General features: G+C 41.2%; 1 protein-coding gene across 5 annotated transcripts in view; it reads left to right on the forward strand.

Annotated features, from left to right (window-relative positions):
* Positions 1–24,866, forward strand: part of tfeb (transcription factor EB) — a 31,151-nt gene extending 6,285 nt beyond the window's left edge. Inside the window, exons 1-12 of one of the 5 annotated variants that reach the window (XM_041033707.1) lie at positions 4,064–4,308; positions 6,138–6,228; positions 11,815–11,919; positions 12,286–12,456; positions 14,862–14,960; positions 15,164–15,352; positions 16,093–16,182; positions 20,309–20,426; positions 20,615–20,671; positions 21,246–21,321; positions 21,437–21,584; positions 21,677–24,866. In XM_041033707.1, coding sequence (XP_040889641.1) covers positions 11,890–11,919; positions 12,286–12,456; positions 14,862–14,960; positions 15,164–15,352; positions 16,093–16,182; positions 20,309–20,426; positions 20,615–20,671; positions 21,246–21,321; positions 21,437–21,584; positions 21,677–22,246 — 1,548 coding nt within the window. In that variant the 5' untranslated portion in view covers positions 4,064–4,308; positions 6,138–6,228; positions 11,815–11,889 and the 3' untranslated portion in view covers positions 22,247–24,866. Of the gene's footprint in view, positions 1–4,063; positions 4,309–6,137; positions 6,229–11,814; positions 11,920–12,285; positions 12,457–14,861; positions 14,961–15,163; positions 15,353–16,092; positions 16,183–20,308; positions 20,427–20,614; positions 20,672–21,245; positions 21,322–21,436; positions 21,585–21,676 lie in introns of those variants that run through there. The other 4 variants (XM_041033705.1, XM_041033703.1, XM_041033708.1 and 1 more) reach the window with 4 other exon arrangements.
* Positions 24,867–25,934: the final 1,068 nt, after the last annotated feature.

Raw genomic sequence — 25,934 nt, forward strand, 5'->3', positions numbered from 1 at the left:
AAAGATCCATGGAATTGTAATCAATATTCCCTTTATTTGGTTAATGTCATTAGAGATAGCAGGTGAGCTGTATCATTAAGGAGGCTTAATACTCACGTGCACAACTTGAGGTTACCTCAGGTCATGTGAAGTAATACTTATACAATAAGGAAGTGCTTTTTTCTCACAAACATATATTTGATATTGGAAACAGCAGCATGTTTTAACCTATACCATAGCTCACTGTTATGTGGCTTACAAATTGTTTAAACGTATAGAACTTTATTTGAAAAGATACCGAAGATACCAAATACTGAAGGTGGATGCAGAGGATAATATGTATTAAATGATGCTCAATATGTCTATAGTATTTCCATTTTATGTGAAGCAATTAAAAATGGTATCTTTGTTTGATTATCTCACTATCAGAAGCATCATACAGCTACAAATACTGTCTGTATATCATATACAGACACAGTGTTAGAAAAACATCAGAAATTTTGTGATCAAATCCATGTTTAACTGGTTAAATAGCAGGCATATCATCTGCAGGCCTAACAGTAACTTGTCTGGCATATTGACAGCACTGTTTGTCCTACGTAACAGAGAGATAGCCTAAGGTTAGCATAGCTGGGTCAGACTTCACTCAGACATATCAACAGAGTCGTTTCACACTTTCAGTAGTGCTACAATGATGGTCTATTTATGTAGTATTTGTTTACAGCCTTCTTGCAACCATGGTCACGGTTGGAGTAAATGAGGAGAAACTTGCCTGCCAGACAACTATAGAGGGTCTTGGGTGTTGTGTTTATCTGTGTATGGACGTATGTGTGTGTGCATGTGCGTGTTTGGGTCCAGTGTCCACCATAGGCCATTGTCAAAAGAGTACAAGACTGTCTTGGTCAATGATTTCCCCTCCTACACATATGCCTCGTGATTGGCCAGACTTGACAGGAACGCAGCTTTCCCAACCAATAAGCTGAGGGCCTGGAGGGGTCCTGCCCCTGGACCAAAATAACCCAGTAAATACACTGCGGGCACTATGAGAACTGGAGCTGGCCCACTGGTGAATGCTTTGTGTACAAACAAGGGATACTTGTCCGTTGGGTACTGCTGAACCATGCTGGCCAGTTCTCCACTGTAGTGATAGGCACAACTAGCTGAGTGGCACTTTGATACCAGTGTTTGTGTTTCTGTGTTCAGTGTATAGGAGAGAATGGATGGAAGGGTATTACTAGTCTGGTTTGCATACAGGGATGTATGTAAGTTTGTTTTTTGTTTTTTTTCCCCTGAGGTTAATTCATTGAATGTCAGTGTGGAACAGTACAAATAAACACACATAAGTACATTTTTCCAGTCATCCCAAACCTAGACATCCTGCTGGCATACAACAGACGCAATCATACAAATTAAACCTGCACAGACACATCATTGTCACAAATGACAATGACTGAAATGGATTTATAAAGTGACAAACTGAAATAAATACAGATTTCCAAAGTTCATGTAGGCAAGGGCATGACCAGAACATATGAAGAAGTGAGGCAGGGGCACATTTACATTTGTCACAGATAGTGTCCACTTCAGGGTTAATTCTAGCAAGTTTTGTTTTGGAAATATGAGTATGATGTGCTGTGTATCTTGCTAAGGGCCAAGTCCCAAATGTTATCTGAAAATTTAAAATCTAAGTCTCATTTCCACACAGTTCTAATAGTCAACAAAGGAGAGCATCTTAAGTTTGAAATAAAAGAATACAGAACTGACATTGATCATTTTAGGGTAGGATTTAAAGACAGAGATGTGTCCTTAGGGTTGTGAGAGAGTTTTTCTGGGTATGAGGCATTGCATGGAATGTGCGACTTGTAGGTATTTGAAAAATTGGCTCCTGGGTTTAGCAAATGTATCTGTCAGTTGAGAGAAAGATGCAAAACAGTTAAAGAGGTTTCACTGTGAGCTGTCAAGAGTGGATGGAGCAAAGAAATGTTTTTTCTCATTGCCTACCGTTGCATCCGTGTTTATTTCCGTGGCAGTGATATACACCGGTCCTGTCTCAGAAACAGATCTTGAGGTCTGCAGGAGGCACCTCCGCAAGAAACTTGGAGACGACTGTCTCTGTCATGCTATATTAGCAGCAGTAGCTCCAAATGATCTTCTTTCGCTTGTTTGCTTTAGGCATCTTTTGCAGTTGTTGTCAAACAGTAACAAAGATATGTTCTTTTTGCTGACAGAAAAATAGGTTGAAAGTTGAAAAACGTTTGAAAAACTAGTGAAAGATGTGCCTATTACATAGTCTCCAAACTGGAAGAAAATTAAAGTTACACATATGCACAGAATAACCCCTGATCTCCTGTGGCAGATGCTTCTCCCAAATATTGTAGTTTAGAAGACAGACAACAAACATCTTCTTAGTTCTGAAGTGAAAATATTTTACTATTATGCATGATCTCACCACTAGGAGGCTCCTTTAAAGGTCCTATCAGCAAGTAGTCCCTATCCTACCTTCTGTTGTTTCTTTAGTTGGTTATGTGTCTGTCTTTTGTTGGAGGGATGTACTTGTGTGTAAATATTTGATGAAGCATGTCTGTTTGAGACACTACTCTGCATTTGTGAGTGTTGTTGTTTTTTTGTTTTTTTTTACAGGGGCATGCATAAAAATTACTGCACAAGCGTTAAGAGAAGTGATTCACAATGTGGCTGCCGTTTCTTGTAAACAAATCTCACAACCCTTTTTCAGAGGAAGTTTTATTTTAATCTGAACCTAGCAGCCTTTCACAGGGCTTGTACATAACATCCAATTGCTGGGAATAAATAAACATACCTTCCCATGGAGCCACTTCAGCTGAAAAATATGAAACTGAAAGCTCATGATTTTTATCGGTGAACATTAAATTTATTTATAATAGCAACCTGCATACAGGAATGAGCATTCATGTGTGGTTGCAGCCCTGGATTTATAACATTTCATTGAGTGCTGCGCTTACTGAAATATAATGATATTCTACATTGTTTTAATAGTGAAAGTTACCACCTGTGTGTTAGACTGCACTGTAGCATCTAAAATATTTTAAAATAATCTCTTCTCACTCTGAAGAAATTGTGTTTCCTGTGTAATCACCTTCATAATGCGACAGTTGTGACGTCTATCTAGACCCATTTGCTTCATTTATTAGATATCTGCTGTGATTCAGTGCACTGTGGTTGGTTCATCTTTCAAAGTGCATCCATCCTTTTTTTTGTTTAATTCCTCCACCCATTCATTCATCTCGTAGTAATGCAGTGACTGGGACTTTGGTAACTGATAACAAAATGAATTTATTGTTATGGAATGTGGCTTTTTTTATGATAAGGAGTAAATGTATGATAACACGATTGTGTTCGCAGGTTTGATAAATGTTATGCCATCAAAGCACTCAGATTTGTGTGTGCATTTACATACATGTGACAGTTGGTGTGAGTACAGTTAAAGAAGTAAATATGCTGATTCACGGCCCTATACTCCAGAAAAACCCCACACTGTGGCCTGACAGACAAAATAAGGACCAGCCTCCAGGGTTTGTGTGTGTTACTGCACGCACATTTTCAGGTGTTACTGTATGCAAATGCTGTTGCACTGGTTTAACCCTGTGAGACCTGAACTATGAAAGAATGGTCAGAAAATTCTAATTTTTCAAATATGAACTCTTTATTTGTCCCTTTGACAAAATGTAAAAAAAAAAAATTAAAAAAAAAAAATTCTAAGTATATTTTTTGTTTGTATCACACATGTCAAAACATTTGGAAAAGTGAGGGGGGTCCACCAGGAGTCAGTATACGAGCATAAGAGTTCATCTAAAAGGGTTAAATGCAAAGTTTATGCTTGATGGTGATGCAATGAGTCCCAGAAATGTGGGTATCATATATGATACGTACGGGCTCACAGGGTTAAGACGGAGGCTGGACTGAAGGAGAAGTTCCACATTAGAGAGAAATAGAGCAAAAGAGAGAGAGAGAGAGAGGACACAGGACTCTCCTTGTTGTTGCCCCAGACTACGGTATTCAGGCTAATTTAAGGGAAGAGGAGGAGGCGGAGGAGGAGGAGGAATAGGAAGCTGAGCTGGTACTCTGACAGAGGGAGGAAGGTGACTAATAGTGAATGTCACTCAGCCTACTGTTAGAGGGAGGAGTGGCGGCAGAACCAGTGAACCGGCATATATATATATGCAGTAGTTGATCTAGCCCAGCCAGCAAACAACTGTCTCTCTCTGTCAGGGAGTTTGTGTATTAACACGTGGAGGAGCAGAAATCTCTTGGATACACTATGTTGTCTTTGGGATAGTTGGAGAGTTGCTGGTAAGAAAACTTTTGTGCATAGTGTTCCGTCTGCATCAGTATCAGTGTTTCTCACTGCCTGGTGGTTGGACACTTGTCAGTCTGAGGTTCATTCATGCTGATTAAACCAGAAATCAGACTCGTGTTTTTAGTATCGTGCAGTAGTAGCAGCAGAACAAGCGGTGGTTATATGGCTGTCAACAGTAAACCAACTGATACACTTACATACAGTTTGACCTTTCAAAAACAGAAATTGGATCCAGAGTCATTACTGCATTGTTTAGCAATGTATGATTGGTTATGTGCAGCTAAGCGGAGGCACGGAGATGGTACTGATTGTGTGGCAGTCTGGTGGAGGGACAATGAAAGTTACTACAGGAAATACAACAGTTTGTTTGTATGTCAAAATGAATCAATCTGAGAAACAGAAATGGTAAACTGTGGTCAGAGTGTGGAGAGATCTTTTGTGTTTGGCGGCCTGCTGTACTACACATGCACTGTAACAGGTTGACTAGATGTAAATCTCAAGATCTGACTGTGAACATCTGTAAGTGCATGTCTGTCTTATTATTTTCTTTGTAGGACTTGTGTGTGTGCCGCATGGTCTTGTATGTGTCTAACCAGTTTGGATAGACAGAGAATAGGTTTCACTGATTTCACATTAGATAACATTTACTTTATTTTAGAGTTTTTCTTTTAAATTTTCAAGTATTATATTAAATGGATATCAATGTGAAAACAAGAAAAGACTTTCTCGTAAAGCATTCCTCAGTCCTAGAGATTGTGGCATGACAAACAGCTTTTGTTCTTTCCCTGGGTTGTCTGCAGAGGAAGTTGCTTCACCCTTGACAAAACTAGGAGTTGTGAAAACCTATGGAAGGAAAGGGGAAGTGATGCACTGTGGTTTTTATTGATGACCCTGGTCTGTTGTGTTTTCTGTGTCTCGTGTTATACTTTGATTAGATGCGGCTGAGAGTGTTTTTGTGCCGATAACCTGTTGTTGTCCTTTCTTCACTAGAGTACTTTTACGTTAATGTCTTCTTTATGATCTGCCGAGCAGTGACCTCACTCTGAGTTATGGTCTCTCTTTGTCAGCTATGTATAGCCTGTGTTTAGAAGGTGACAGACGTTGTGATTCACACAGAAGGTTATTGAGTTGTGGTGATTCATTCACATGATCTTCAGAAAGTTGGTTGCTGAGCAGAAATGGCTTGTTGATGATAATTTGTGTGATTTTTAGAGGCGTCACATCAAAGTTTATGTCCACCTCCGACAACTCACAACTCAGTTAGTCTTTGTATTATAGAAACTTTCTACAAGAACAAACTTGAAACCTCTGCTCATTTGAAAAGAGGAGGTGTTAAAAAAGCTAAAACAAGATATGAGGGTGCCAAAACCCCTTATAGCAAACTTGATTCCATGATGGCCAGCAATTTACTGTGTGAGAAACAACTGAGTCAAAGGCATCTCATATGACATAATTACAGAGAAAAACTTGAAATAGTTTAGAATATCCTCTCTCAGTGCATCTAACCATGGTCTGCTGCTTCCCTTGCTTCCGCCATGGAAATTCTTCTCTCTTCTAAGTTCTTCAGTGTGTGTTGCACACCTGCTGCCTCCCACTCTTAAACACTCCACTGCTCTTCTGCTGCTTGTCCACAGCTAACAGTCACACATTTTTATGTTACAGCTATATATTCAATCTGTCAGATTTTACTGGTTTTACATTTTATAACTAATCATCTTTCTTTTTCTCTTTCTTTCTTTGTTTTCATCTTTCTTTCTCTCTTTTCTTTTGCGCCTTCATTGCCTTTCTTCATCCCTCTCTGCACTATGACCTCCCCATGCAGATTGCCATCCATCCGTCCAGACATGTAGTCATCAGCATAGCAGCATAAGCAGACTGTATTCCTCTTTGTGAACTCTTTTCCTCTCAAACAGGTAATTGTATAAGTGTCTCTGTGGCTTTTTGTGTGCATCTGTGTGCCTTTGTTTTTATACAACTGTAGAAATCCACCCATTCAGGGATTGTGGATCTACCCTGCATTAACACCGCAGGCAATCCTGACATAAATAGAAACAAAAGTATTTCTAGGATCCTGAAGTGACCTTATCCACTCTGGTGTTCATACTCAACTCCTGTGTGCTCTAACTAAATCCCTAGTGTCTGTTGTAACTAGTACAGATGTGAGATGGTATCAGAAAGGTTTTAGTATCTAAAGCAGCAACTGACCCAACAGAATACTTGCCTTGAGTGTTTGAACATGATCTGACTGTCCGTCCGTCTGCCAGTCCGTCTGTCTGCATATCCATGCAGAAGAGTTCGGGGTGTTCTGTCACTAAGGGATACAGCTGTTTGTGTGTGTGTGAGACCAAAGAGGAAGGGATAAGGACCCCATACTTTCCATGCCAGCTCTGACACATAATCCTGCCAACCTTACTCGTTGAGTGTGTGTGGTGGCAGTGGTTTAGGAATATTGGTACTGCAGGTCTGTTTACATGTTCTAAAAGACTCTACTCAAAAGCCAGCAGACACTGTAGAGCAGTAATACATATGCAGACTTACCCTTTATGTGCATGGGACCCCTCTCACCCCCACCTACCCAAAAACACAGGCACAGATGCACGCAGATATACACACACACACACACTCTCGCACGCACATAAACAAAACAAAAAACACACCATGGCTCAGGGGAACAGGGTGTTCCTGAAAAGGAGAACAGAGAGCAAGGGGGTTTATTTTAGTCATTAGAGAAGGCAGACAGATAGCTTAACGCGGAAAGGGTGTGTGTTTGTGAGTGCGCATGTTCCGGTGCAGTGAAGGAAAGGCTGGTGAAGTGCACAGAGCAGTGTTACATTTGGAAGCCTTTTGATATTACAGGGAGTTGGATTAGGCATTTAATAGTTTGAAACATAGAACAAGAAATGACTTAAACCTGTATGTCTTTACCTTATCATGAGTGAGGCTCAACATCTCTTGCTGTGTTTCTAATGATTTTGTGTAACAGAGCAGGGCCTGGCCAGGTTCTTTGTGTTGTCAAGGGGTGTTCAGGCATTTGTGTGACCTTGAGGGATTTCTCTCTACTCTCACTACTCTGTACAAAACTGCTGTGATCTTCAGACAGAAACAAAATATCTTATTGTTTTTCTTTTTCTCAAATATGGCTGTAGACTGTCGTTCAGTTTTATTATGCATCTGTAGCCACGTGCATATGAACGCACACATGCATTATTGTTAGAGGGCACCTGAGTATATGTGTTTAAGTAGACACATTTAACTGTTGGCTGTCAAAAAGGCCTTCCTAGGCATTGCACAGTCACTTCTAAAAATAAACACCCCACAAATTAACACCATGTCCCTGAGCACAGGTGCCATGGCCCCACAGTGCCCCCAAGTGTGTATGTACTTGTGTGTTTGTGTCTATGAATGTTAATGTCACACTTTGCACATGTATGTATTAGAAGGATCTAAAGCTGTCAACACATTGTGCACAGCATGTTTAATGTATTTTACAGTATGTGTTGCGCACCTCTGAGTATCATGTGCGTATTGCTGCCATGTACATTTGTGACTAATCTGTAGCACAATCCAGAGTTGACCTCTGACCTGGGCTTCCTCCACTCTGCATCCTCCCACTGGCTGTCAGTGTTTGAAGTGAAGGGGCTGTGACATCACAGCGTTGAACACACAATGGCTGCTGTGTCCTCCTACTGCGTCACAGATGCCTGCTTACCCTGGTGGATGCTAGGCAATGGGAAGGCCCATGTGGGAGATCATGCTGCCTGGTAGCAGTGTGTCACCACATGATAGCAGGAAGTGATATCCTTCCTGTGTGTGCATGTTTTATAGCACAAATATATTATGTGTCATGGCTTAGTCATAGCTAGAGGCTACATGATACATACTTCACATGTTGGAAAGTTAGGTTGTGTTATGTAAACACTGAAGCCACCATATCTAGAGTCATGAGCAGTTTCATTTTTAACCTAAGCTGATGAGTTTGAAACTTCTTTGCCCATACATAGGGGACTGAGACCTGTGTCTGAGAGACAGACTGTGCCAGTAGTCTTGTTTTATGTGTTCTTTGAAAAGCACCCCGTTTCAGTCTTTGTTTGTTACCAACCAAATATTAAATTCTGTGTCGTTAGATAGCCATGGATGTGTTGGAGAAGTGTTGTAACTTGACTCTGTGTAGCATGCTAAGCTGGAAGTAAGTGAAACTTAATGTGGTCGGCTATACTCTATTTGGTGGAAGTTGAGTCAATGTTGTTTTTATTTATATATCCAAAATATATTGCCTGGACTTTACAACCTGTGCTGCACACAGGTCTATCCTTAGCCTCTCGAAGCGCAGTGCACATGTCCTTCTCCGGTTGGCATTCCTACCTTGCCGATTGAGTTTGGAGATGTAATCACCCCATTTGTCAGACTATAAATACACTGTGCAGCATTCCACCACTGTGTGTATATGTGTGCACACACTTGTTTGTTTGTCTGTGTAAGTATTAAGCACCTTGAAAGGCACAGTTTCTACTGCTACTACAAAAGAGCCTTCCTCTAAAGCTCCAGATGTTAGCAGCTGCTACGCAAGTTGTTCTACACGCACCAGTAGTTATGACTGTTACGGGAAAACACGGTTGTATCTACTTCTCTACCTTTTCTTTACGGAGATAAAAGTATTTTTTTGTTTGCGGTCTGATTTTGCTAGTGTGGAGTCAGCCTTTCCTTGAGCTCTGGTACATGTTTGTGTTGGAATGTGTATCTCTGCATGGGTGTGTGTTTTTCATGTGGGCCATCTAATGGGCACAAAGCGGGCAGTGTGTGCCCCCTCGGGTGCTGAAATGTACACTTCGGACAACAGGCGGCTTCAGTCCTTCTCAATAGGAGCTGCCCTTCTTATTGTACCTCACACACAATGAGCTTTTCTCTCTCTCTCTGTCTTTCTCTCTGTGTCTTTCTCTCTTTATGACCATATACAGACAGTGTTTCTGATGACAGACTGGAGGAATCAGATTCTGACTGATGTCTCTGTCACTGCTTGTCCGTGTCTCATCTCATAATAAATCACAATCAGCAGAGACATTAGAATAGAGTAGGACCATGTCCCCCTGTAGGTTAGGTTCCCAATCTCACCTTTTGTGTGCCCAGACAAGACTAGTCATGTAGGGAATGACCGCAAGTCATTGCAGAAGGGGAACTATCAGTCCCGGGAGTCCCCACCGAGTGTGTGTGCATGTTTGTGAGAGTGTATACGTGTGAGAAAAGAGGAGATGTTTTATAGGGGTAATGGGTGTTCCCCGTGGCTTTTCTGCTCACATGATCACCAAGGAAGAACAAGACCACATGACTCCCACATGCATTCTCCACCATCGAGGAAGTCTCAGTTCGCCACTTTTTGGAGGAACAGACCTGGGTCAAGAGATTATTACAGCTAAAATCCTTCACCCCAGTGCCCTGTTTTGACCATGAGGGTAGATGTGGTGCCACTTAATAGATGATGTCAGAGTGACACAGAATGTGCAGATGTTAGACTGGAGATGCTGCTTGTTTTAGTTTCAGTGCTGCATTTGTTTACATGACTGGGCCCTTGGCAGAACTGCCCTTGGCAGAACTAAAATACTAACCATAGTAGGCATTAAAATAGATCATAAAAACATGCCGGTACCTATAGTTGTAGGATTTGTTACTTCTTTAATTTGTAAAGCAAAGGAAGATTTAAAAGGACCAAATCAAATATGAAAACAGATTAATGTGATGTGTGATTTCTGGAGTGGATCTTAAGTCAAACTACATTTTACATGACTTTACAACAGCGACACAAACAAACTTTTAACAGGTGGGTCATTCCACACCAACTCACCTGTGGGACCTTCCAGTTATTTATCAAGATCTGTGGTTTTTTTATGCAGGATCAAGTAACTTCTAGATGTGACAGAACTTTCAATAGGTATCACACACACACAGAAAACCCTGAAGTCAGTGTAGTACAGATATTCACCTATGAACTAAAACCACTGAAAATAAACAGCCAGTGAAAAGTACGAAAAATAGCTTTTTTCAAAAACATTTAGGAAGATCTGAGATGCTCAGTTTTTTATACAGGTCCAGGGTCCACTTCTGAATATAACAGAAATATATTAATACTTAACAGAATCAAGATTTGGTTGCAGGAGAATGAAAACTACTGGACATTTTATCTATTACGTTTTAAACATTTATTTTTAATAAATTGATTACTGCAAAACGCTCAATAAAAACTGTTTACATGAATACATGTTGCAAATGATCAGCAAATGCAAATGATCATGAACAAGGGTTTCTTGATTAGTCAGTCGTAATTTCAACTCTGTCCAGAGAAAACTGAACAAATGGTGAGTCAGGATATACATATAAAGCATCGCAAAATGAGCTCTGAGGACCAAACTTCAAAAATAACCAGTAACCATGACCAAAACAAATATTTTGCTGATTTACAAAGAATGTTCTAAAGATTGCTTGATGTGTCACAACACTACTAACACTTTGACAAGTCCTGTTGTCTGTTTTTAACATGTTTAAGTACAAGGCAGACATCACATCTACACTGTACATGCTTTAAAGAGCCTGATCTATTCTAGACGTAGTGAATCCTCTAAAAATTTGACTTGGTGCGTTTGATTCAGGAGGATTACTGAGTGCATGTGAGTGGCAGACAGGTGATGAATACAGTTTGCTCTGTAGTGCATCAAGATAAATGTTTCAGGTATACCTGGAAATGGAGTGGCACCAGTGGAAAAGTCCAAGCTCCCAGAGGTGTCAGGTGGAAACATGTCTTCCAACAACACCAAAGCTTTTTTATTTATAGGTTGCACAGAATCATGTGTATTTAAGAGGTTAAAAGTAGTAGTAGTGTGTTCAACCCATTAACACACTGATTTTGATGTGTGTTTGTTCTTGGCTCTCAGGGAATGGTATGGTTTGTGTGTATTTCATGACATAACTTGGTTGGACACCAACAATAGTTAGTAATGTGATGTGGGTTTCAGATCTTTTGACCAAACTTGTTACTGTCATCTGACCATTGAATCAGTGGACTTACTGTCCTAATTAGCATAAGGACAATAACAATCATGTTTTCTTTTCATGATTGTTATCTTGATTTGGGGAAGGGGATGCCCAGACTACTTTGATTATCCATTTCACCGTTAAACAAACACATGCGAGGCCAACACATGAGAGAAGCATCACGTAAAGAGCACCTAACCACAAAGACACAGCTCAGTAAACATATATAAAAAAAGTGTATCACAACATTGCACACTTCCCCTTCCCCTCTCACATCTCTTCTCTTGTTACTAATTCTCCCGTTAACAGCTAGAGTCTGAATCAGGCCGCGGAGAAGATTACTTTTTGCAACACTCTGACTTATCTTTATCTGTAATTCTGTTAATTTCCACCATCCTTCTCTGTTCACATTTTCCCCGTTTTGACCTCTTCTTCCTCTTACCAAACTCACTTTTTCTCTATTCTTTTTTCGTCCACAGCTTCCTCTACCTCTCGGGCTGGACTGCGGTGCACTGACGTCGGCTCGCCCTCCCCTGCCCCCTCGCCCCCCAGCCATGGCCTCACGCATCGGGCTGCGGATGCAGGTACCAGTTTGTAGTGTTTATTTGAGTGGATAGTGGGGAAGAAGGGACTCTGGGTGTGCCATTTATTTGAAGGGCATCCACATGCAACCAGTTTTTCCACTGATAAATCTGGCCATGCCGTTTGGCCCTTGCATATTATAATGTATGCACTGTACATAATATTCTTACAGAGTGACTGAATAAATCTGTGTGTCACCAGTTGTTCTCTGCTAACAAGCTGTCAGCCCTTCATGTCCACTCATAAAAAAGCAGAGGCACAGAGAAAAGCTGAAAGCGACACCACCCATCACAGTGAGCTTATAGGTCAGAATGCTTTAATGAGCAATCCTGTGATATGTGTGCATGCGTGTGTTTGTGTGTCTCCAGCTGATGCGAGACCAGCTGCAGCAAGAGGAGCAGCGTGAGCGGCAGCAGCAACAGAATGCAGCCTTGCAGCCCTACATGCAGCATCGCATGGCCGTGCCACCTGCACCCACCCCGGCCATTAGCACCCCACAGCATTACCAAAGCATGCAGGTCCCCGTGGAGGTTCTTAAGGTCAGTAGGAATTTTATTTTCAACTGATTTCTTATTTAACTAATTGCTAAATTAGCCAATCCAATTTCAGAAAATGGTGAAAAATGCCCATCACAATTTCCCAGAGTCAGGGTGACGTCTTTAGAAAAGTAAATGCTGAGCAAAGGCTTAGTTTTGATAAGCTGGAACCAATGGATTCTTGTCCATTTTGCTTGATTAATGACTTGAAAAATTCTAGTGCAATTTCTTTGTTCATACACTGATCACTTAATAAAATTATCGTTTCTGGTCAGTGTGTGAATGCAGGGCTTGTGCATGACTGATACATTATCGATTGAGAATGAAGTAGTTTGGCAGGGAGAGGACAAAAACTTAAATGGGGATCTGTGGTTTGATCCATTGTCCACTGAGCACAGAATATCCTCTATCCTCCTACGTAGTCTCTTTTTTTCAGAATTGGACTGGACCACCATGCAGTCTATGGGAATAAAATAATGAGTGTAGAGAAATCTCTGTGACTCACTTGCAGCCTCAACAAAAAGACAAACTGCTGAACAGATTTCCCGGAGTGGATTGGCGAAAGAGAAAAAAGATGTTGGTTAAGGGGGGTGGGGGGGTCAAAAAGACAAGGGGCTGCAGCTCTTCTGTTAATCTACTCACATGTTGCAGAGGAGGAGACAGAATAGGAGGACACGGCTTAGCCTCTCACACAGCAGCACTGCCACACAGGGAAAAATCAGGGACAGATTTGCAAAAAGGCAAAGCGAGAAAAATGCGGTGGAGCAGCAAGCAGGTAGACAGAAGAGGGAGGAAGACCAGTAGATAAGAGAAGTTTGACATGTTTTGCGATAGGACAGACAGGAGCAATGTAGATAGCCTGAGTCAGACAGGGACAGATAAAGCTGAAGTGACATTTTGCCCGATTCCAAAGATGCCTCTGTGTGTCCTTATCTTTTATGGTGTGTGTTTGTATGTGTATATGGGTTTGTGCAATACTCCCATTATGTGCTTGTGTATGCTGCTTTATGCTATGTGGAACAGTAAATCTAGTTTGTATGCACTGGTAACTGTGTGTGGCAACTTGATGCATTGACAGTTTACTCTGTGTGCGTGCATGTGTGTGTGTGTGTGTGTGTGTGGGTGTTTGTGTGGAATGGTGTTTATGAAACCTCAGTGTTTAGACTTGTCAGTGCCTTCTCCTTCATGTTGTAGATAAGGTGAGCTATCTGTCCATCAGGCACACCGAGCCTGTCAAACCTCCTGTGCTGTGTTTCTTTGGACTCCTGCTGTGCCGACAGAGCTGGGCCAGATAGGTCAGATAGTTATGGCTGGGTAGTTGTTCCTTTGCCTTACGAAACCCAGACACCTGACAGCAAATCATGTGTGTTTATCCACTGCGTCAGAATTTGCTGTAAATACAAACACATGCATATACAAAGTAGAAGGAAAAAGTAGGAAAATGTAGTTATTGAAAAGTTTCTGGTTCATGTGATTTAATCTGGTTGGGGGTTTTGGAGGGCTGAGGAGTTGAATCTTTCCACTGTAGCACTGGGGAGCAGTCCTGCTCTCTGCTGAGCTTTACCCTTTGATGTGAAGGAATGAGGCCAGCCCATTGCTCTTTGTAGGCACACCAGAGGATTTAGTGTGGCTTTACCCCTGTAGGCATTACTACTGTCTAAATGCTGCTACGCCCCAGTCCCATCCCTGGGTTAAAGGACAGGGATAAACAGGTGTACATCTGAATACTCAATGTGTTGTGAGCTTTGCGTTTAAATATCAGTGTTAAACTACACTGAGCTAATGAGCTTGGAAAACACACTACATCTCTGTATAATTTAAAAGATAATTCTGACGATAGCCCTGTGAACTGAAAAGCAGGTACCAGAAATATAATATGATTGATTAATTTCACGTAAGAGCTGTAACCCATCGAGTTAGTACTAATCAATCTATAACCTGACCCACACAATAAGAATATCTAAATTAAAAATGCACATTTTGCAAGAAAAGATGAATATTGTCCCATTTATACACTGTATTGTAGATTATAGTATTACTTATAGATGAACTATGTTTACTCTACACTTTGACGGCTTTTTTAGGTTTTTGTTATGGTTTTGAAACTCTCAGCTTAAGTGTGTTTTTCCTCAATCGTATTAAATTATCTGTAATATTGTGAACATATAAGTCATAGGCTGTCAGTCATGTTGGGTGAATCAGTATAGGTTTGGATGACAGGTTGAATTTTTCAGCAACGCCAAATTACTGCTATAAAACCTGTATTTCCCTGTGTCTCCACCAGACAGTTAATCAAAGAGGAATCATTGACAGGATCAACAAAGACCTGGATCAGTTGGATTGAATGTGCAAAATTTATAATTGAAGAAGAATTGATCACATCTTTTTGTTGTCCATCTTTCATACAGGTACAGACCCACCTTGAGAATCCTACCGACTACCACATCCGTCAGTCTCGGAGGCAACAGGTGAAAGAATACCTGTCTACCACCTGTGCCACCAAACAGGTACCTGTCTGGATGCCTTTACTCTGTACTGTAAATATTGGTTTATGCTTGTCTGTCTCTCATTAGATCAACTCCTGTCTTTCTGTTTTTGTCTGGTTTGTCAACAGTCCACATAGTACTGCAGTACATTTATCTATGTCAGTATTCTGTCAGTCATTAACACCATCGTCACCTTCGTTTTATCTCTCTCTCTCCATCATTAGACGGTCCACACAGTAGCAGGGCTGATTCCACCCTCTCCTCCTACAAACATGGGACCCACAGGGGGTTCAGCGTCTGCACCCCCACCCCTCCAGTCCCCACACATGCGCACCGAGCAGCTCATGTCTGGCAACAGCGCACCCAACAGCCCCATGGCCATGCTCAACATCGGCTCCAGCCATGAGAACGAGGTAGTCGTCTGCAAGTCTGTGCAGACAGTGGCATAAACATTTATTCCTGGTCAAGTTATAAAGTACATTTTACAAGAAGCAGATTGAACAAATATCCCCAAAATATGACTTAATTACACTCCTATATAAAATTATGAGGATTGAATATTACCCACAAAGTGACATTATCTCCACATTTTATGAAAGCATCATAATGATTTAATTGGTCTTTGGTAGGCTGGAGTAGCTTTTGTAAATGCGTTGATGTTAATGTGTAGTGCGTACAGTAGGCGTGCAGATGAATGTGTTGACTAACTGGCAATAACTGACACTGGCTATCATTGGAATTTAAATGCTCCATTATGGCCTCGCAACAGTAATTACAGCTTAACTAGTGACAGCGAAACAGCAGAAAGTAAGGCCCTTTGAACCTGGCAGACTTTGACCCACCCCCCCCTCTCCTCCAACGCTCGACCTCACTTCTTTGTGTCTCTCAGAGCAAATTGTTTCACAGGTTAGCCTCCATGATATAGCACTCATCTTTTCTCTTGAGTGCCTGCACCTGTAGGCAAAGTTCCAGTGGAGGCCTACGTGCCTTCAGGTTTCAGATGCTTTAGTAAATGTAGTGACATTGTTTCAGTGTGGTATCTACTTAACATTAAAATAGAAATTAAGTCCAGTATCTGTCTTAGACATTATGGCTCACTGAGCTTTTCTTAACCATGTAGTTAACACTCCTGCCCTATTTTTTTTTTTTTCAGATGGATGAGGTCATTGATAACATCATCAGCATGCAGTCCAATTATGATGATATTCAGGCGTATGTTGACTCTGTCCAGATGCCCAACACAGTAAGTAGAGTCAAAATAGTGGAGCCAAATGCACCATAAGTATGTGTTTTTAGGAACAATTAAGTTTTATTGTGTTTTATATGATGTACTTTGCATCCATCTGGCTCCTTTTTTTCTGTTGTTTCAGTTTGATTACCACCATAGATTTTCTACAGTATGTGTAAATATGTAAAGACTGATATGTTTTCCTTCGAACAGAACTGTGAAAATACAACTATGTTTAGTAAACTGTTCAAAATTGGCGAGAAATTTTGATTTTGAAGTTATTCACCTTTTCAAAAAAAATAGCTGCTATTTTTACTTATTCTAAAGACAATATTTCAGTCACTCACTCAGTAATAGGCAGAATAAGTAATTAAAGAAACATTCTATGCTTTGTATTGTTTGTTTGATCATAGAATTTATTAGGATTACATCACAAATCCCGATGTAATACACTAGATACATGCATGTAGGCTTACATGGGTTGTACACATTTAATGTATCACCCTTAAATAACACTAGAATTCCCAAATGTTGTATTCACTGCATGTGTAGTTCTCTTAATCTGCTCCAGGGCTTATTTTGGGCCCAGTCTGCCCTAAATGAGTCATAGGGTTGGATATGCCGAGTCATCAGTACTCAGACTTTGGCTTTTCATTAGTTCCTCTAACCACTGCTCCTGCCTCTATGTGGTTGTTATCTTTGCCACCCCACCTCATTTATTGTTAACGTTCTTAGTTTGTGTTGTTGTTCAACCACAGTGAGTCTAACAAAGGTTCAGTGTTGCAAAGCAGTTCTCATTTTCGCTCCAAAACTTGCCTTCTTGGTTGTCAGTCTGTCCTTGCATGTCCTCTTAGGAAGCAATAGTTTATGTCTTTATGCACACATTTACACAAACACATGCACACATGCAGAAGTGTATGATTAACTTAAATCCTAAACATTCCATCCCTAAACATCCCAGTGGAACAGAGTTAGAAACTGTAGGCACAACATATTAGATGAGGACTGTACAGTGCTTTGTGTTTGAGGGAACAAACTCAGAAAATTAACAATTAAACTGCCAGCAGTTAGAGTTCAACTTGTTTACAAGACATTCAGAGAGAGAGGGAGGTGGAGAAGGAGAGGGGGAGGAAAGGAAGGGAGGAGGGAAAGGGGGATGAGGGCAATTTGTGCAAGGGGAAAACAGGCTGAAAGTCCAGTTAGGGGAAAGTTCACTCTTGTTTGGTGGGGAGCAGAGGTAGAAGACAGACCAAATTGGTTCTGCTGAGGTCAGTCTCCCAGGGCAGGCGTGGCAGTGCCAGAGAGAGCTGCGTGTTCTGCTTGTGCCTGAGAGTGAAGAAGAAAGACGTACCGACCAAGTGAGGGAAGGAGTAGAGGATGAAGGAGATGAGTAAGACGTATGCCATTGTGGAAGTTATTGAAGGAGAACAGATTCAGCTGGTAAGACATTGAGATGCTCTTGTTTGTAAGACTGCTAAATAATGTGAGCTTTGGTTAGTGTTGTAGGAGTTGGCTTTTGTTTGGCGTAAACCACAAGTTGGACTGATGCGGCGGCAGCTCTAACTCCAAGCCTCGGGTCCCTGATTATAAGATGAGCCATCGCTGGGACGGACTGCAGGGGGGGGTGGGCTTCGTTTTTAAAAGTTATATTTATATTTGTGTGTGGAAGCGTGCTACTGCACTGGAATCAGGATTGTTGCCCAGGTTTCAGTTGATGTTGAGAATCATGTTGGGGTCTACACTGCTGCAAGCTCAGGCGCATTGTGTGGTCGGACACACTGCTTTCACAGCTGTGTGTTTGTGTGTGTGTGTTTGCCTGTATGGCTATGCATTGTGAGGACCAGTTTGAGGTTTAGACCATTGGAGTGAGGACATTTTGGCTGGTCCTCACTTTCTGACACACCTTCAAAGTGCTGTTTGAGGGTCAAGACTTGGTTTTTGAGTTCAGGTTAGAATTAGGTTAGGGTTAAAGTAAGCATTGGGATTTAGTTAGTAGGTTTACTACAAATGTGTGTTTGTGAGAGAAAGAGAGAGAGAGGGAACCAGAACACTCTCCTGTAGCTTTATCTGATAGTATGTCCTCTGTGGTTGATTGGTTTAGTCATTGTGAGTATATCTACATGCATTTGTTTGAATGTGTGTGTGCGTGTATAACATCACACAGACTGATTAGATTAGGTGATTGATCAACGCTGAGGATGATCAGTGTGCGGGAAGCTAGCACAAGAGTTTGACTGAGCTAGAAACTCAAACGGCCGCTAGAATTTACACAACATATTACTGATGCTTTGTAAAGCTTGATATGTAGCAGTGTTTTGTGTTCAAACAAACTGGAAACAATACTCGGAGCCTTATTCCCAACTGACAGACCAGTGAGTAAAACTCACCTGCTAATCCTGATGCGGATTAAAGCGGCAAACTCCATGGAATTCTTGGAATCTCAAAGTTTACTAAGAGCTGGGAACACCACTGAATACCAGGCACAAATGAGCAGTTTCTTCTCTTAAATGTGTGTATGTGTGTGTGTGTGTGTGTGTATAGATGGTGACATTGTGCCATGTTGAGTCCCAGTCATGCTTTCATGGGAGGTCAGTGCAGAAGCAAGGGTTTTTTTTCTTTTTTAATTTAATTTTATTTCCCGAAGTGTGTTTTTGAGTTTTAGCAGCAGAAAACATGAAACAACCGCAGCGGGGGGAGGCATTTGTTTTTAATGTTGACTTTAGAAGACAGTTACCAAGTCACATTTTTCTACAAATTATGTCAGAAGTATTTGAGAATGCCGTCTGAAAACCACAGTTCCTGTTACCATGAAGTCCAATGTTATTAAGATTAACTAGACAGATTATCTCCCATTTGAACAGCTTAACATACAAGTAGTTTGTATCTTCACTTACAGCATAGTATATCAGTATTGGAGGATCTGGTTATTGTGATGTTTTTCCAAACAGCTCTAAATCATAACTGTATCATTTTTTTCTTACAAGTGAAGATTTATACTTCATCTCTCCGTTCTTTAGATCTTTAGTGAGAATTTTAACTGAGCATTTAATTTACATAGAGAAGTCAACCTGCAGAGGTCCGTGTATGTATTTGTGTGTGTGAATGTGTTTGATCTCACAGCTCACACAGTAGCCAGCAGATAAGGTATCTTTTTCCTTTGAGTTCTTTATCTCTCAGGCCTCATTAGCAGCGTCACATTTGCCCTCACTTCAGGGAGTACGACAGGGTTGGCAGCAAGGCATAAAAAGTCCATCGCACTCATTAAACTACACAATTAAAAGGAAATCATGTCTTTTTAGGAGTGCACACAAAACTAAATCACAGCTGTTACACAACGTCTAAAGTGCAAAAGTTAGGAGACCTCTCCACAAGTGTGAGTTTAGGGGGCTGGAGAAGGCAGAGGAGAGAATCAAGCCATAAAGAAAGATAAGATAGATAGCATGATAGTCAATCATTGCTATGTGTTTGGCAGGCCACTCTCAGGTGTGATATTATTGCATTATCTCCTGCTATCTCCTCTTTACAGCGCACTAAACACGAACACTGACTTCATAAAGGTGCTCACCAAGGTGTGTGAAGCTGTAAAGGAGTCGTCTAGGAAAGGAAGTTTGACTCCTGTCAAACTTTACGTTTTAATAACGTTTTTTAAATTCAGTCAAGTTCAACATCCAGTCTTCTCATATCATTTGTTAAATCACGAGTAAAAATTTATTTTATGTAATGTGACTTCATGTTAAATTGAGGACTTTGTAAGGGGGTGCTGTGTGTTCATTATATTCTTTGTGAGGTATTTTTAGAGTTTTCAGTAGAAATAGAACATTGCTCATTGAACCTCTGAGTGCGTTTGACAGCCTGTCTGTTCATGGTCAACAAAGCTGTCACACAGCTTTCTTCACGTTCTATTGTGGTTTCAGATGAGGCAGTTGTGATTGCAGAACAGAAAGGCATACACAAATGCTTTTTCACGCTCCCTGCTCCTTTATTTTTATCACAGGGATCTATGAACTGCAATTGTCTGGAGTTGACTTAATGAAGTGATTATTTTTTTAATTGATCAAAGTAAATGTCACGCGTGCAATGTTTTCTAAATGTGTGGTATTTGTTGTGTACGCGTGTGTCTGTGTTTTGCATGTGTCCACAGCTCCCACTGTCCAGTAGTCACCTGGATGTGTACACAGGTCCTGGGATGAAGGGGCCAGGCATTGCTATGACCAGTAACTCATGTCCTGCCAACCTGACCATCAAACGAGAACTGTCAGGTGCGAAAGTCAAAAGTTTTGCATGCTGTATTAACAACTGTTTGTCACTGAGTGGGTCTAAAATATTTGCTTTGCTACTTTGTCCCATGGTTTATGTTGTGGCATTTGTTGACACCACTGAAAAACTGTTCCTGTTGAGACGTGACACAGTCTCAGCCATTAGTTAATCGCTTTTTGTTATTGCAAAGACGCAGAAGCCCGTGCACTAGCCAAGGAGAGACAGAAGAAAGACAACCACAACCTGAGTAAGTCTTTTCCTCTACATTCCTCTCCTGTGCCCAAATTATCGACCCCCTTTTATGTTTCTCACCATGAAATTACACACACACACACACACACACCATAATCTGTTTCTTGCAAAAACAGCTTTATACATCCTTGCTCTGATTTAGCTGACATAGTGCAACTAGTGGGTGGATGGTTAACCTGGTCATTTCTGCTGCTCTGGCACTTAAGTGTAATTGCCTGTGACTGTGTGTGTGTGTGTGTGTGTGTGTGTGTGTCTGAGTTTTTTTTTTTTCCTTTTTGCACTTTACTGTATACTTCCAATATGCACTGATCTGTACTTTTGTTATGTGCACTACGATGCCAACCCATCAGTTTCAGAATAAAGCCTTTGCTGTTACAGTTTGTGTTGATGCTACATATACTTGAAAATTGACTTTTGTGGTTCCAAAGGCTGCAATCTGGCTTGCATGTCATTTTTTTGGTCCCTTTTCATGCCTTTGATTCCTCTGTACTGTATGTCTTCATAATGTATTTTCTCATGTCTCTTCCTATTTTATGATCCCCTCCCATCTTTTCTGTCCTCTTTAATAGTTGAAAGGAGGAGGAGATTCAACATCAATGACCGTATCAAAGAGCTGGGCACCATGATCCCCAAAACCAATGATCTGTGAGTTGCTTTGCTTTGCTGTGTTTTTAGCTCAGATGAAACTGTTGAATGAAATCAGTTACTGTCAGTTACTCATGTATGGAAATTGCCTGTGTGTAATTTTCTGTGTGCATAGCGATGTGCGCTGGAACAAAGGCACTATATTGCGGGCATCTGTCGAGTACATCAAACGCATGCAGAAGGATGTGCAGAGGACCAGAGAGGTGGAAAACAACTTCAAAAGGATGGAGATGGCCAACAAACAGCTGTTGCTACGCATCCAGGTAACACACACACACACACACGCATGCAGAAACACAAAAACACAGCAGATACACTGATAGTGATGATGTTGGCCTCCTCCAACTGTCAATAGGAGCTGGAGATGCAGGCTCAAATGCACGGCCTGCCCAGCACATCTCCCTCTGGCCTGAACCCAGTTGACCTGATGGCTCCTTATATAAAACAAGAGACCAGCCCCGAGGAGAAGCTTTCTCACCCCCAGGTACAAGCCCACCATCAGTCCCAGCATCTACCCCAGAACCAGGCTCATCCCCAGGCCCACCAGCACCACTTCCTCCCGCAAAACCACCTCCAACCTCAGGGTCACGCTCACTCTCAACAAGGTCAGCTGCCACCTCTCCCCCAGCACCTGCAGCCCCAGCCGCCCATCCAGTTCCCAGCTGTAGGCAGCTCCCAGCCCTTTGACTATGGCCAGCCGCTGGACTTGTGCGATGGGATACCCAGCTTCTCAGACGGCATGTCGGGGCTGGGCGACCTGGGTGGATTGGACGTCCAAGTGAGGAGAGGCGAGCTGGGCTTCCTGATGGACGAGCCCTTGTCCCCAATGGGCGGAGACCCGCTGCTCTCTGCGATGTCTCCTGAGGCCTCGGTCGACTCCAGCCGTAGATCCAGCTTCAGCATAGAGGATGGAGACATACTGTAGACACATGCATACACAACACATACACAGGTGCGTTAATACAAGCACACGCATGCACATGCAGAGGTTTCACGGAGGGTGCAGTAAATATGTAAACAGTCACAGTACATAAAAGCAAACTTCGACACATGTTCAGCACATACAACAGAAAGAAATCAGCTCATCACATAAGATATTCACCCAGCACAAACTCACAACATGCTGCACACACTATACACATCACACAATTTGAACACACACCAATGACACTCATTTGTGGTACATTTATCTGTTAATGGTACAGACAAAAGAAGGTACACAGCTCTCACACAGCTGAGCTGTGTGTGTGAGATAACCTGAGCAGCTTGAAACTTTGCCCAGCAGACTGAGCATTTACAAGGGTTACAACCAACACTGCCAGGTCAGGAGTTATATAGCGCACTTGGCCTTGTTTCCATAAAGGTGGCTCTGAATCATAATTGAGCACGGGACAAAAACCAGCAGTTAATTAGACTGAAGTTATCAGATACAAGGACAACCGAGTGCATTGTCTCACTCGATAGAGGACAAGTTTTTTTCCCCTTTACATCAACCTCTTTTAGTAACCATAAATGATTGAATGAACGATAGTGAATAAAAATGGAAATAGCTTTATGGTCCCGCATGCATAATTTATCTTAAGCGGATGCAGTCCAGTCACATTGTTCTGTTCCTCAATCAATTTTCTTTCACCCCAAGCGCTTGCTGTTCGGTGTTTGACAAAAATCTGTTTTCATTTATTGCATCTATTCCACTTCTAGGTGTAATTTTTGTCTCCTCACAAACACGTTGGCACGCACAGATACACACTGCTGTCCCTCAGTTATTAATCCTTTAACGCTTTACACTGTTATGACGTTTATCCACACACAGACACTGTAAAGTGTGTTGACTTTGGAAAGAGAGTAAAGAAAAGAAAACCATTTGATGGTCTTCAAAAAACAGTGTCATCCAAATCGGTGAGGTGTCAAAATACTCAGGTACTGTAACAGAATACACAAGTGTTTTTAAGTAGAAGCAGATGTTAACCTGAACTGTGTCAGGGCCATAACCCCTATCAATGTGCCGTTTGATTTTTGCAGCTGCTGCTCCTCAAAGGCATGGTTTTATAGGTTAGAGGTCATGACCAGGGTATAGACTTAATATCACGTTCAGTTATGCCTGTAAATGCTTTAGAGGTCGCTTCAGTGCTAGCTATATTCTTACATTTAATGTTTCTCTCACTAAGTGACTTTGCAGGGCTTGTACTCGAGGCTTAGATGAAGGAAAGTTAGAGTGACAGGGTTTGATACTGCAGAAAGAGAGAGAAAGCGATAGTTTGTCCCAGCTGACAGCAGAAGTGGTTGAAGTCTTCGCAGTAAAATCCCAGCATTAGCACACATTTGCATGCATCTGCACTCTCATTCGATCCACAAATAGGCATGCTATAAACACATAGATGCCCACCCTACACGCGCATAAGCAGTATATTGCTCACACACATACATACATACATACATACATACAGTGCAGTGTGCCTTGAGGCTGTTTTCAAATCAGCACGTTAATAAGTCCCCTGTGCTTCAGTCTCTCCCGTGATGAGTTGAGTGAAGCTGCCAGCTGTAGAGGTAAATCGCAGGCCTGCTGTTCAAACTGCCACATAAAGGGAATCCGTCATCCCACCGGCTACTATTGAGACAGCCATGGCTGGGGCAGGTTGAGTTGTACCTGAGATGTATCTCTGCTGTGGTAGACCTGGGGCTTGGCTTTGATTTGATATAGCTTATGATCAGTACTGATAAAGGTAGAAAAAAAAAAACTTTCATGGTGATTTTTTTGATTAAAAGAAGTGTTTGTTTTCTTTATTATAGTTTGTTGTTTATTTTATCTCCCAAAGCACTGGAAACTATATTATTGTTTTGACTTTGTACATGGAAGAATTATGAAATAAGATTTATTTCAGATATTTTATGCCACTAAGCCACTTAAATGTATTTTATTTGTATTTGTTGTTTTAGTTTTATTTCAGTAATATTCCAAAACTACCCTAGCTTCTCAAATCCATTTTCAGGAGGTACACTGTAAAGACATTTATGCCACCAGTCTTTCACTGGGGAAAGAGTGGGGAGCCATGTATAAACTTCCAGATTTCAAGTGACTTTAGAGAGATGAATAGATTATGTACATTTATGATGCCATTTTTATATGATTGGGGATTTTATTTTTCTCTCTGTTTTAACGTTGAAATTTGGAGCCAGATGTAGATGGGAGGTGATTCTTTGATTTGATTAAATTCAAATTGCTCATTTTATGAATGTAAGGTTTACCACTGGTTCTGGTCAGACTGAAGCAGGTCGGCGTTGTCGCCATGCCTCCTTCCTCCCTGACTGTGGTTTCCTTGGAGACCTAAAAAGGACTGACTTCACATAAACTCTGAGCCGAGGAGTGGTTGCCATGGCGTTGTATCACTGACTTTGCATTTGCCTCTGTCTGTCTGCCAGAATTGTGCCTTTTCCCTATTTACCATAGTTTGACTATTGTACTGTCACCCAGCCAACACTCCAAAGAGCTGCTCAGACCTCCTCTACTCTTCCACTAGAGGGCGCTCTGCAGAGCAAACTACACAGGGAAAAGTGGTTCTGATTTTACTGAGAATATAAATTGTTTTACGAGAAACCATTTACTGGCTCTTTGTGTTTTTCTTGATTGATATGACTTGAGTGTCCTTATGTTTGTGTGTATGTGGGACAAAAATGTGTGTGCGTGTGTACTGTGTGTACATGGGGACAAAATGATGATTGTAGGGACTCTATTTGAGGACAAAAGCCAGGTCCCTACAAGATTCGAGTCCCCTTCCACTCAAAAATGTGAGGAATTTGACAGCACAGAAAGATGTTTTGACTTTTGTCTGCTGAAGAGGGAATGTTTCTCTGTTCACAGCTTAAACCTCAGTTTGATGTTTACTTACACGTGGATTTTGTGTAAACTCAACTAGTATGGAAGCCCGTCATCGTCCAATATGCCACTTACACATTTGCCATGTGGAAACTAGAAAACACAACTGCACTTGCACTGAGAATTTTCAGTGAAATCTTGTGTCTAATGGTTTAACTTTTGAAATGAACAGCATTTGTATATTTGTATATATTTGTGTATTTTTCAATAAGGAAGAAGGGGTCTGTATTTTTAAGATTTAAAAAAAAAAAATCTAGTTTATTCATCTGAAGACGTAAATTCGATTATTCCAAGCAGTATTTGTTTTGTCTTCAAACATGTCTGGAGAAAATCTTTAGGTGTTCCGTTTTTAGGTTTAAAGATTAAATTTAGTGTTTGTCTCCTGAGATTGAATGCAAGTCAACTTTATGTCCCTCTAGGTAACAAAAGCTTAGATTAAACAGATTAGACAAACCCACTGAGTGTTATTACATAATATGTCAACCAGGGGGCACCAGAGATCTATACTGTAGAATACGATCCTTGCGCCTCCTTGAACTCTTTTCTGTGATTTTACTGTCACAGCATTGACCGGTTTTAAATGCTACTTAAGAATGCAGCCTTACAATTGTTTGTTCACAAGTGGCAGATTGCTGTTTTTTTTTTTTCACTGGTGAATTAAACCATTTTATAAAGTCCCAGCATAGCAGGACAGCGTTCCCAGTACACACCTTCACTGTGAAAAAATATCAAGGTTTTG

Source organism: Toxotes jaculatrix, chromosome 3, assembly GCF_017976425.1.
Source record: "Toxotes jaculatrix isolate fToxJac2 chromosome 3, fToxJac2.pri, whole genome shotgun sequence".
Classification (NCBI taxonomy): Eukaryota; Metazoa; Chordata; class Actinopteri; family Toxotidae; genus Toxotes; species Toxotes jaculatrix.